Source organism: Elephas maximus, chromosome 19 (genome assembly GCF_024166365.1).
Source record: "Elephas maximus indicus isolate mEleMax1 chromosome 19, mEleMax1 primary haplotype, whole genome shotgun sequence".
Lineage (NCBI taxonomy): Eukaryota > Metazoa > Chordata > Mammalia > Proboscidea > Elephantidae > Elephas > Elephas maximus.
In genome coordinates, this window is record NC_064837.1 from 22,438,656 (window position 1) to 22,451,606 (window position 12,951).

Consider the following 12,951-nt stretch of genomic DNA (forward strand, 5'->3'; position numbering starts at 1 on the left):
TGGGAAAATTTTCTGATTGGACTCCCTGCTCGTGCAGTGGCCAAGCACTCAGCTGGCAACTAGCACCCACCAGCCACTCTATGAAAAAAAGATGCAGCAGCCTACCTTTGCAAAGGCTCACAGCCTTGGGAACCCCACAAGGTAGCTCCACTCCACTCCACCCCACACGGCCACTATGGGTGAGAACTGACCCATTGACAGTGGGCTCGGTATGTCTCCTGAGAACCAACAGAGGGCACTCTTATCCTTAATTTTTTCAGTGTTGATTCAGTTCTGGATGCTTGATCTCTGGGATCAATGCGCACGCACGGGAGGGAAGGTTTAGCTGGTCGCAGACTCTGACACAAGCAGTGGGGCTTGACTTACCTGGGGCAAAAGTAAGGGGATCTCTATGTCTCTCTCTCATGGGTGCCCCTTCACAAGCTCTCCCCTGGTGTACCGCTGTGGGCAGAGAGCTAGCCATTTTCATCTGTGTTGCCGTCTGTTTGAAGTATTCCCCCTTGTCCTGCTGCCCTTGCAGTTTCTCCTGGTTCTAGTTGCCTGTCTGTCTCAGGCCTCAGCGAGATTCAACAACATTCTCTCGCAGTGTCATGGTCTCCCTTCACCCCCTCCCAAATGCAAGGCCCGCGAACTACCAAAGCAATCTGCACTGCCTTAAAAATTCAGGCTGGAGCTTCCTCAGATTAGCTCCTCTTCTGTGTTCCTTGTTTAGGGTATTCCCTAGTCCCATCCCCAAATGCATGTGATGAGTGAGTGCTCTCAATGTTAGTAGGGAGGTTCTCTCAACTTCTGTACCATCTCCGCTCTTCCTTTCCCCCCACTTCTGGACTCACCTCAACTCTCCAACACCTCAGCTGCTGTTTGGAGCTTTGACATCTCAGTCTGTGCTTGTTTTTATTTGTTGTTCAGTGGCTTAGTTGCTGGAAGAGTACGTGGGAGTGCACCCTCACTTCACCATCTTGCTCTGCCCCTCACAGATTCCAATTTTTCAGACCAATGACTGAGGAAGGTTATGTTGGTAGTCAACATAACTACTCTTTAAATCATGTTAATTAGCTGCTTTTAAGATACAGCAAAGTGAAATTTTACTTAAGTTCACTTGGAAAGGTATATGCTTAGGTATGTGTTATAGCTTCAGATTTTGACACAGGTTATCTTTGTGAATGAATTTCCACTCTAGCATAGTACAATTATTCAGGGCAAGAACCAGGAACAGTTTTATAGTTTAAGTATCAGATAATTAAAGAAGAAAAATGGTTTTAAACAGAAACTACTGTGGGATCTAACCCTTTAGTGGATACAAATAAAAGTTTAAAATGTACAGATATGTACAGATTGAGGTATGGCCATGGATGGTAGCCTACGAATATGGTGGTTTTTGATTTTTAAGAATCATAAGATTCTATTCCTTACTTATTACAAGTTATAAAATTTGAAAATTTCTTTGAATTGTTAATTGGTTGACTTTGGTGAGATTAGGGGAGAGAGGGAAGTTTTTCAGTTTATAATACACTTGTATCTTTTGAATTTTGAACCATGTGAATAGACTCCTCTATTCAAAGCAAATACAAATTTTAAAGTCCTTTGGTAATATATATCGCCAGCACTTGCCTTTCCTTATTTGTTTGGGGAAGGGCATATAACAACTTGCTCCATTCTGATGCGCTGGACATCCTGATATTAAAAATATACCTTAATTACCCATGCTATGGTCCTACTTACATTACCAAGCACAGAGAGAAAATGAGCAGGATAGAAGAAACACTGTGATGGTTCTACTATTCCACTTCAGAGGAGTACAGACAACAGGGTAAAAAGGGATTTTTCATTTATTGGCTTCTGCACTGATTAAAAACTTATTGTCCTTTCTGGATATATATTTAGAGCAAATAAGATTCCAAACCAGTATAACACAGAACAATAGAAGCCAACATGTTAGCATGTTGACATGCAGAATCTAATATCAGTATTGGACATTTAGGCAGGCTGAAATTAAGAATCTTGATTTTTATCGGCACTTTCCACATTTAAAAGTTCTTGCCTTTTTTTGAGAACTAGATAAGCAAAAGCCTGTACCCACATTGAAACTACCCAAGCAAGCTTAAAATGAAGAGAGTGTGTTCAATTTCTTTATGACAGACATCTGCCTTGGGACTTTTACTACTTACATGGATGGCTTTTATTTCTTTTTCCCTTTGTCAATAAGCTTAGGCTAAAGGTACCTTTAGACTCTTAGGCTGTTGTCGAACCTCCATGACATGCTTTCGTCTTAGTTCTCGTTCTCTTCGCTTGTTATATTCCAGCTGGTTAGTGAGCTCAGTCTGGTGCTGCAATCTGATCAGTTCACAGCGCATCTTCTGGATTGTATTGAGGTGACGGAACTCCAGCTCTTGCATGGATTCATGCTGTCGCAGTAGCATGGCATGCTCTAAGTCCTTCTGCGTCTGCCTTTTATTCAACTCCTAATCCATAACATAGAAGACACAGGTATAATTTACTGCTGTACAATGCTGGAAAAATAAAATTAGATCCTAAGAAAGAGGCCTGTCAGGAAACAGATTAATTCTCTGATTCAATAATGGCTAAAAAGTAAATACAAAGGTTTCATGACTTTTACTTTAATAAATGGCAATTAGTGGCACAAATAACCTTAATACATTCATTTACTACTTACTGATACTATTTTATACTATAAGCTTAGACACATCAAATCTATCTCGAGATTTTACTTTCTTCTTTTATTCCTTTCTTTTCTTTCATTATTGTTTACTGATTTTATCTTTGAAGAAGGATTCTAATTCATCCTTTGAATTTCTATAGACTATATTATTCAGTTCTATTATATATATTCAGTATAGTGTAGTGGTTAAGAACATAGCCTCTAGAGCTAGACTGCCTGTATCTAAATTCTGGCTCTGCTAATTACTAGTAGTGAGACCTTGGGTAAATTACTTCAACTCTCTCTTTCAGTTTCCTTACCTCTAAAATGGAGATAATATAACACAGATATTTAACAGATTTATTGTGAGAATGAAATAAGTTCATAAATGAAATGTCCCCAGAATAGTACCTAGCACTTTGTGCTCAATAAATGTTATTATTCTTTTTCTCAGATTAGAAACAACAGCTATATACATGCACACAAAATGTAGATGTCAAACTTGGCCTTTTGCCTCTGCAACCTACTTCCCAGAGACCAAGAGTTTGGAACATATGCCTCCCAACTTTTTCTATGCTTATTGTGACACATCTTTTATACAAAAACATCTAGTTTTAAAAACTAGGTAACAAAATAATAAGCATGTAACCTGCTTTCTTCACCTAACAATATATTAGACATACACCCAGATCAGTACATAGATTTTTTTTGTTTCTTAATTTTTTTAATCATTCCTCTACAGTTACACATTTAAGCTGTTTCCAATTTTTGCTTTTATAAATTAAGTTTCAATAAATATTTATGCATACTGCATCATATAATCACGTTATTATATCTGGAGGACAGAGTTCTACAAGTGGATTTGATGGTTAAAAGTATATGTACATACTAAGTCTTAAAGGCCACTGTTAAAATTATGCTCCAAAGGGGTGGTATCAATTTATATTCTTACCAACAGTGCCTATTTCCTCATACCATGCTAGGATTGATGGTACCAATATTTAAAATTTTTTCTATTTAACCAATGCCACTGTTTTAATTAGAATTTCTTCAATTATTAGTGATTTTGAATAATTATGCTATATTTGAAGATTATTTTAAGCCACTCTGGGAAATAAATTTACCTATGCTCACAAGTATCCCTAATAATCACTGGTGTGAGAGTTTCTGCAACATTTGCTATATTAATAATTAGATGATCATAAAAGTATATTAAATGGTAATATAAACCTCATGACACCCATTTCAGATCAAAGAATAAAATGCCCTATTAATGTCCTCATATTTAAAAATCATTACTTCTTTCATTCATGCATTATTTAATAAATATTTACTGAATGCCTAATGGAGGCCAGACACTGGGGATATAATTGATTAGACAAAGTCTGTGACTTCACATAGCTTCTAGTCTAATGCCATTCTAGTGAGGGATATAGAATTCCACCCCCTCCCCCCAAAAAAATATGTGCATGTGTGTGTAAGAGAAGGAAGTGGAAAGAATAAAAGTTAAAGAAGAGAGAAACATTTGGTCATCAGGAAGGCTTTTCTAAAGAGGTAATATTTGAGTAGAGACTTGAATGAAGGGAGAGAGCAAGTCATAGGGATATCTGTGGTAAGAGTGATCAAGGCAGAGGGAAATATAAGTGCAAAGGCTCTGAGGTTGAAAGGTGATTAGCATGTTTTCAGGAAAGGATTATGTTCATTAAAGAATTTTAAGTTTCATTATTATTCAAACGTGCCTCCCTCACTTCCAGAGGTCTCTTTTCAGTCAAATAATAGATTGGCTTATAAAATAAACAATATCATCCATGAGAAATGTACTCCCTTAAACAATCAACTATACAAGAACAAACTGTCACTGTCTACTCAAAAGCAAAGATGAAATGAGATGGTAAAGAGGGGCAGGGAAGCTAGATAAATGGAAACAGAACGAAAACAATGAGAATGCTGACATATTATGACAATTATAACCATTGCCAAGGAACAATTTGTACAAAAATTGCTAAATGGGAACCTAATTTATGTGTAAACTTTCACCTAGAAAACACACAAACACACACATACACACAAAACATACCTCCCTGACAAGGTCTTGCTCCAAGTTATGACGCCCAAGTAACATTCTTCTTTTGAAGCGACGGCATTCCAGCTCTAGGTATTGTCTCTGACGTCGAAGAAGGTTAGCTTCTTCTTCCGCTTGAAAATGCTGTATATTCTCCTTCTGCTTTGAAAGCCACTCTTGTTTTTCTTTTTTGGGGGTGCTCTGGTTTTCATTCAGCTCCTGGCAACATAAACAACTAACTTAGCTCAAAATACATAAAAACTAACCACATGAATGTACTATTTGGTATCTGGTACGTTTAAATAAAAGCATTTTACTGGGTTTCCTCTCTAATGCTCAGGCAAGGGAATGACCTTGAGAAGGTAGGTTATATTTTCCCGAGTTACCTGTGAAGTAAGACAAGAAAAGAGAAATGTACACTACAAAATATGCATACCTTTTAGCTTTACATAGCTACATTTCTGATGCCTCCTAGCTTCAAAAGCACATGCTGATTGGTCAATAAAATAAAACCTGTCCTTCTTTGGACTCTTCCCAAGAAGAGACAGATACAGTGCTTTCAGGTGAAAATCACATGTCAATTAAAATTATGGCTAAAACACAGTCTTATTCCTTGCTTTAGACATCCTAAGTATTAAGTTTTCGATAAAATTATGGATGGAGTAAGTACAAAAGAATCGGAAATTAAAACGGAAAATCAACAAAACTATGGAAGAACAGAGACCTCCTTTATGAATGGTATTTAATTTTCAGCATTAATACTTCACTGAACAAAGCAAAACCGATCGAAATTCCAACAACATTCTTTAACAAGATGGAAAAACTAATCTCCAACTTTATATGGAAATGAAAGAGGACCTGGATAGCTAATGTATTACTGAAGAAGAACAAAGTAGAAGGCCTCACATGTCCTGATCTCAGAACCTACTATACAGCCACGATAGTCAAAACAGTCTGGTACTGGTACAACGACCGACACACAGACCAATGAAACAGAATTGAGAACTTACAAGCAAATCCATCCAGCTATGGACAGCTGATCTTTGACAAAGGGTCAAAGTCCATTGAACAGGGAAGAGATAGTATCTTTAACAAACAGTGCTGGCAAAACTGGATATCCATTTGCAGAAAAATGAAACAGCATCCATAACTCACACCATACACAAAAACTAACTCAAAATGAATCAGAGTCCTAAATGCTAAACATAAAATTATAAAGTTCATAGAAGAAAACACAGGGACAAAGTTTGGGGCCCTAATTTATGGCATAAATAGTCTAGCAAACGTAACTAAAAATATACAAATAGCAGAGGATAAACTAGGTAACTGGGACCTCCTAAAAACTAAATACTTATGCTCATCAAAAGACTTCACCAAAAGAGTAAAAAGAGAACCTACAGACTGGGAAAAATTTTTGGCAATGATATATCTGACAAGGGTCTAATCTAAAACTTACAGAAAACTTCAACACCTGAACACCAAGACAATCCAACTAAAAAAATGGGCAAAGGATATGAATAGACACTTTACCAAAGAAGACATTCATGTGGCTAATAAAAACACATGAAAAGATGCCCGTGATCATTAGTTATTAGAGAGATGCAAATCAAAACTACACTGACATATCACCTCACTCAAGCAATAACGGCACTGATTAAAAAAAAAATCAGAAAACAAATGCTGGCAAGGTTTTGGAGAGATTGGAACTCTTATACACTGCTGGTGGGATTGGAAAATGGTGTGGCACTTCCTTAAAAAGCTAGAAATAGAAATACTACATGATCTAGCAATCCTACTCCTAGGTATGTGTCCTAGAGAAATAAGAGCTGTGATGACACAAATAGACATGTACACACCCATGTTCACTGCAGCATTATTCACAATAGCAAAAAGATGGAAACAACCTAAGTGTCCCTCAATGGATGAATGGATAAACAAATTGTGGTACATACACACAACGGGATACTATACAACAAGAAGAATGATGAATCTGCAAAGCATTTCACAACATGGATGAATCTGAAGGACATTATGCTGAGTGAAATAAGTCAATCACAAGAGGACAAACAGTCTGAGACTACTATTATAAAAAGTTAAGAATAGGTTTACACACAAAAAGAAACATTCTTTGATGGTTACCAGGAGTAAGAGGGGGAGGAAGGGAGAATCATAAACTATAGAGTAGACATGTGCTAACTCTGGTGAACGGAAATGGAATATACAATATGGGGAAGTCAGAATAACATGACCAAGGCAAAGGAAGACACTGAAAGGCATGTAAGAATAAAGGACAAATAAAGGGTAAATACTATAACATATACTGTTATGGACTGAATTGTGTCCCCCAAAACTGTGTGTCAACTTGGCTAGGCCATGATTCCCAGTATTGTGTGATTGTCCATCATTTTGTATCTGATGTGATTTTCCAATACACAGTAAATTCTACCTATAAGATGTTAATGAGGCAGGATTAGAGACAGTTATGTTAATGAGGCAAGACTCATCCACAAGGTCAGCCTGTGTCTTGAGCCAATTTCTTTTGAGACATAAAAGAGAAAAGTGAGCAGAGAGACAGGAGGACCTCACACCACCAAAAAAGCACTGCAGGGAGCACGGCACGTCCTTTGGCCCCGGGATCCCTGCGCTGAGATGCTCCTAGACCGGGGAAGACTGATGACAAGGACAATCCTCCAGAGTCGACAGGGAAAGCCTTCCCCTGGAGCTGGCTCTGAATTCAGACTTCTAGCCTACTAGACTGTGAGAGAATAAATTTCTACTTGTTAAAGCCATCCATTTGTGGTATTTCTGTTATAGCAGTGCTAGATAACAAAGACATATACGATCCTGCAACAACATTAACAACAACAATTTGTGAGTGGATATTTAGATAGATATGTATGTTAAATAAGTGTGGAAAGTCCTATGGGAGTACACTTGCATGCATATACAGGTATAGTTTTGGATATTTGTAATCAAGAGTGTGTCTTAGTTGGCTGCTCAAAAGCTTTTAAGACCCCAGATGGTACTCACCAAACTAGATGTAGAACATTGTCTTTATGAACTATGTTATGCCAGTTGACCTGTATGACCTCTGAGACTATGGTCCTTAGCCATCAAGCCCAGTAATTTAGTCTTTTGAGATGTTTGGTTATGTCTAAGAAATTTCCAAAACTGTGCCCTCTATGTACACTATTACATATATGAATATACATATGGCACATATAAAAAAAAAAATCTCAAAAGACTAAATTACTGGACTTGATGGCTAAGGACCATAGTCTCAGAGGTCATACAGGTCAACTGGCATAACATAGTTCATAAAGACAATGTTCTACATCTAGTTTGGTGAGTACCATCTGGGGTCTTAAAAGCTTTTGAGCAGCCAACTAAGACACAACTCTTGATCTTTTCCCATCTAGAGCAACAGAGAGTGAAGAAAACCAAAGATTCAAGGAAGCAATTAATCAATAGGATTAATGACTCAAAGGAACAGCAGCCTCCTCTAGTATGAGACCAAAAGTACTAGATGGTGCCCGGCTACCATTCCAATAGCTCTAACCAGGAACACAATAGTAGGTCCCATTAGAATGGGAGAAAAATGTGGAACAAAATTCAAATTCATAAAAAAGACCAGACTTACTGGTCTGATAGAGACTGGAGGAACACCTAAGAGTACTGCCCTAAGACATCCTTCTAACTTGGAAGCTCCTAGGAACAATTAACTATATGAGACCAAAAGGTTACCACTTGCCCAAAAGCAAAGATGAGAAGGCAGGGAGAGGCAGGGAAACCAAACAGATAAAAACAGGAAACCCAGGTGGAGATGGGGAGAGTGCTGACACATTGCAGGGACTGCAACCAATGTCACGGAAAGAACTGTGTATGAATGACTGAATGCTAAACTAATCTGCTGTGTGAACTTTCACCTAAAGTGCACACACACACACAGAACTTATGGTTTTCTACACTGTTTTAAAGATCATGTCACAAACTACCTCAATGAAAATGCATTTATACTGGGCAAGGCAAAAAAATTGACAGTCAATGAGACAAACTCTAGAACGATAATTAATACCAGTATATTTTCAAACTAAAAAGCAACAACATTGTACAGGATACAATCTAGCTAGCTTTCCAAGTATGAGATGATTTTTCAGACTTCTAAAGTCACAGTCCTTTCCTTATTGTTCAAGAAAGGGTGTAACTCTTTACAGCTTTGGTTCATAAGATATTCAAACACATAAAAATAAAAAGCATATCAATTAGTAGTTCTCAATGTAGTTTGTACACACACAGCATGGGAAGACACAGGGGTAATATTAGCACATGCACAGAGAATCACCTGGGAATACTTTTTAAAATCTTCTGCCAGGGAACTTCCCCACCCAGATTCTGATATGTCCCTTTCTCTACAGTGAGAATCCTTATTCCAAATAAATGTAAATACAAACACAAAAAAATCTGACTTCTAAAAGAAAATGAATTTATTAGTTGGACTACAAGTTAAATGCCTAAAAAATTATCTAAGCCAACTTACCCATAAAACTAAAATCCCATTTCATTGGAAAACAGAACTATACAACTACATTCTGTTGGATATTTATTTACAGTTGGGAAACTCCACTTACAGTCTTTTCCAACCAAATGTTCTACTACAGAGTTTGACTTCTGAATTATAGTTTTAGGAATATAGTGTCGGGAACACTCTATAGAGTTGGCAAAATCCTATCAATTAAGCTTACTTGCAGGATATATGGCAAGTCCATGTGCCACCAATACGTATGTAACAAGACTTACATATCCGATTATAAGGCAAATTCCTACACAAGAAAAAGCATTGATATCAAAGAGATTACTCTTATGAAGATTCATTAATATATCGCAGTGTGCTAATCAATTATATGGACTAAAAATTTTACTCAATCACTCTGTGAGATAGAATAAATAAAAAGACATCATTTTTCTATCCTGGCTACTATCCTAAATAATTATCCCTTTTGGATATTACCTTGGAAAAATTAAGGCTTTTTTAAAAGTTTGACTAAATCTGCTTTTAAAAGTTCACAAAAGTGGCACATACAGGGCAAATATACATGAAACCATGTAGCCATAAAGAAACAATCAGCATGTTCTCCTACGAAAGAAAATATGATAAGCAAATATATCTTTTATCCTTATTCTATGCTAAAAAATCATAATAAGAACAAATCATTATAATCTTCTGGGCCAAAGTAAGAAGGTAAGGTTTACTTTAAAATAAGCAATGTGGGGCTTTTTTCACAGCTCAAATATTTTGTTTTTGTTTCCAATGAGTCAACTACTTAAGAACTGAAGAAAGCTATTATACATAAAAATAATTTATATTTTCAGGACATGATTCTTTTTAGATCCCACTCAACTGGAGAACTTAGTCGGCTGAAGGGTAATTGGTTACAACCAACATCTTCAGTTAAATTGATATACGCTTAGTAGTTACAAAAAACAACAGTAAATTTTATCCTAATGGTTCTATGAGTTGATCATCATTAGACATAATCAATAAACAGGTAACTCGCTTGATAATTTTTATAAATTAAGTACCTCCTTAAGCTGTTCCTTTCGAAGTTTATATTCTCTTTTTTGGGACTCTAAAAAGCTGTTTAGTTCTTTCTTCTGCTGGGCCTGAATATGCTGCTGAAATTTTTTCTCCTCATTTGTCATCACTTTAGCCTATATGAAATTCAAAAAATGATATCAAGTTAGCTAAGTAGGCAGATAGATTCAAAGGAGCAGTTTGATACACATCATTTAATACACAACACTAAAGATATCTATTTTTTTGTAAGAAACATAAAGCATTGCCAAAATAAGAATACCTAACCAGATTATTAATAAACATTACTCAGCCCCTGTATCATTTGAGTTCCACAGAACCAGTAATGAACTCTTTATTAAAATATTGATCTCTTACAGGATCAAGATGTCTTCACCTGTTTTTCATTTAACAGGATTATAGCTTCCCCCAATAAAATAAGACAAATATACAAGGCTCTTATCTTCAAATAAAATTAAATCATGATTTTTACTTAGATTAATTTATATATAAAATAATGTAATACACTTATCATCAAATTAAACCCTATTCTTTCATTTATATATTAATACCAAAATGATAAATATATATTAAATAATATTTCTGATTATGTACACAGTATATATTCATCATAGAACATTTACGAAATACAGAAAAACACAAGAAAAATTTGAAGTGATTTCAGTACCCAGAGATAGCTAATATAAACACTTTGGTGCCTACCCTTCCTAATTTTTCCATACATATATATATATGTTTAAAAAAATTTGTAATCATATTGCATATCCTGATTCTTGAGTTGTTTTACTAAATATGTTAGTATCTACCTCTTGCAAAATTATTAAAAATATTGTCCAATGCCCAACAGTATTCTTAATATCTGTACATTCTTTCATCAGATGATTTTAAAATCAAATATATATTTACACCAGAAATTATTTTGCCAAATTCTCCACTATTGAGGGAAGCAGTTCTTCTTTTTTGGGAAGGAGGGTGGGCAGGGTAGCTATGATAAAAATGCCTCAATGAGGACTAGCCAGATATACTTTGATAAAATTCATGAATTTATTGAAGAGCTTATATTTTACTTGACAAATATGACTACTGAAATAAAATGAAACTATAAAAATAATAAATAAAAATGAAACTGATGGGACACCAAAAATATTAAAAGATTTCACATAACAAGAATCCTAAAAAATATACCTTGATCATATAGTAGAATACTGACACTTACTTGTAAATAACAAAATGGGCTATATCTTAATATGAATCTCTCTTAATTTACAATCTCCAATGCATTATAATAATGTTCAGTTATTCTCCCATATAAAAATGCTGCTATAAATTTAAGGAGGGTTTCCAAAACATACAAAGAGAAGAAAATTTAAAGAAAATCATGAATGAGTTTTTGAGACAGGAGTTAACTCATAATCACACGTCTACGGTAAATGATTTATGAAAGTACTCAGATAACCGGGATATTCAAGGCCTAGACTAGTTGAATGACTTACCTACTGTGACACTATAGAACTATCAAGTGACAGGAAATGATTCCATGTTTATTAGTTCCCAGACCTAGTACTCAATATTAAAACCCATTAATTTTTCATAACCAAAATATTTGTTGGCTATTGGAAAAACTGTAAGACAGACTATTCCAATTGATCATTACTTTTAAGATTTGTCTGTTTTGCACACACACACAATTAGTGAGAAAAAACAAAAGAGACAGATTTTTGTGACTAATCTGATACCAATTAATACAAAGCCTTACACACGTCATATAAATGCTTCTCCCTTTCTCCAAATCAATTTGCTTGGCTCCTGGGAACAGATACCATAAAATCAAAATGTCATTTTGGTTAATTCTGAGATGATCACAAGCTAAAATACACAAATTAATAATACTAATTCAGCCACCTCTTTTTCCATAGAAGCCTGATGTTTCTTGATAAGTTTCTCCATTTCTGCCGCAAAATTATTACGCTGAGTTTCAAGATCTTTGTCTAATCTGAGGCGGTGTTCATCCATCTCAGCCTTTAGCTTATTTTCCAGAGTCATCAGCTGCTTTTGATGTTGCCGCCTCATACGCTTATAGCCAGACATCTGTTCTCTAAGCTCAGAGTCCTGTTCATGTTCTTGCATTTGCCTTGTAACCTAGACATGTAAACAACGCAGAAAAAATAAAGCAGAACATTTCTCTTTTAAAAACATTTTAGACCATTCTACTATTAACTAAGTAGGCAATTAATTTAAGAGATCCCAATGATAGCAGATCCCATGTAAAATTCCAGTATATTTTTTTAAAGAAAAACATAAAGTCATTCTAAAATTTAAAAGGGAATGTAAAGGACCTAAAGTGGTGAAAACAACCTTAAAAAGAAAACAATGTTGGAGAACTTGCACTACAGTAATGAAGGCAGCATGATATCGGTGTAAGGAAAGGCTAAGTAGACCAGTGGAACAGAAGAGTATCTAAAATCAGACCCACACATATTCAGTCAATTGATTTTCTATCAAAAAGTCAAGAGTTGAAAGGAAAGTCTTTTTAACAAATCCTGCTGAAAGAGCTGGTTTCTTTGTACAGAAAAAAATGAACCTTGACCAATATATCACTCCAAGCACAAAAATTAATTTGAGAAGTATCAACTGATC

At 35.5% G+C, this 12,951-nt stretch overlaps 1 protein-coding gene across 1 annotated transcript in view; it reads right to left on the bottom strand.

Annotated features, from left to right (window-relative positions):
- TAOK1 (TAO kinase 1) overlaps window positions 1–12,951 on the bottom strand; it is a 154,480-nt gene that overhangs the window by 26,854 nt on the left and 114,675 nt on the right. The window contains exons 14-17 of the mRNA XM_049861547.1: window positions 12,217–12,453; window positions 10,302–10,430; window positions 4,737–4,940; window positions 2,223–2,462 (exon numbers count right to left, since the gene is read on the bottom strand). Coding sequence (XP_049717504.1) covers window positions 2,223–2,462; window positions 4,737–4,940; window positions 10,302–10,430; window positions 12,217–12,453 — 810 coding nt within the window. The remainder of the gene's footprint in view (window positions 1–2,222; window positions 2,463–4,736; window positions 4,941–10,301; window positions 10,431–12,216; window positions 12,454–12,951) is intronic.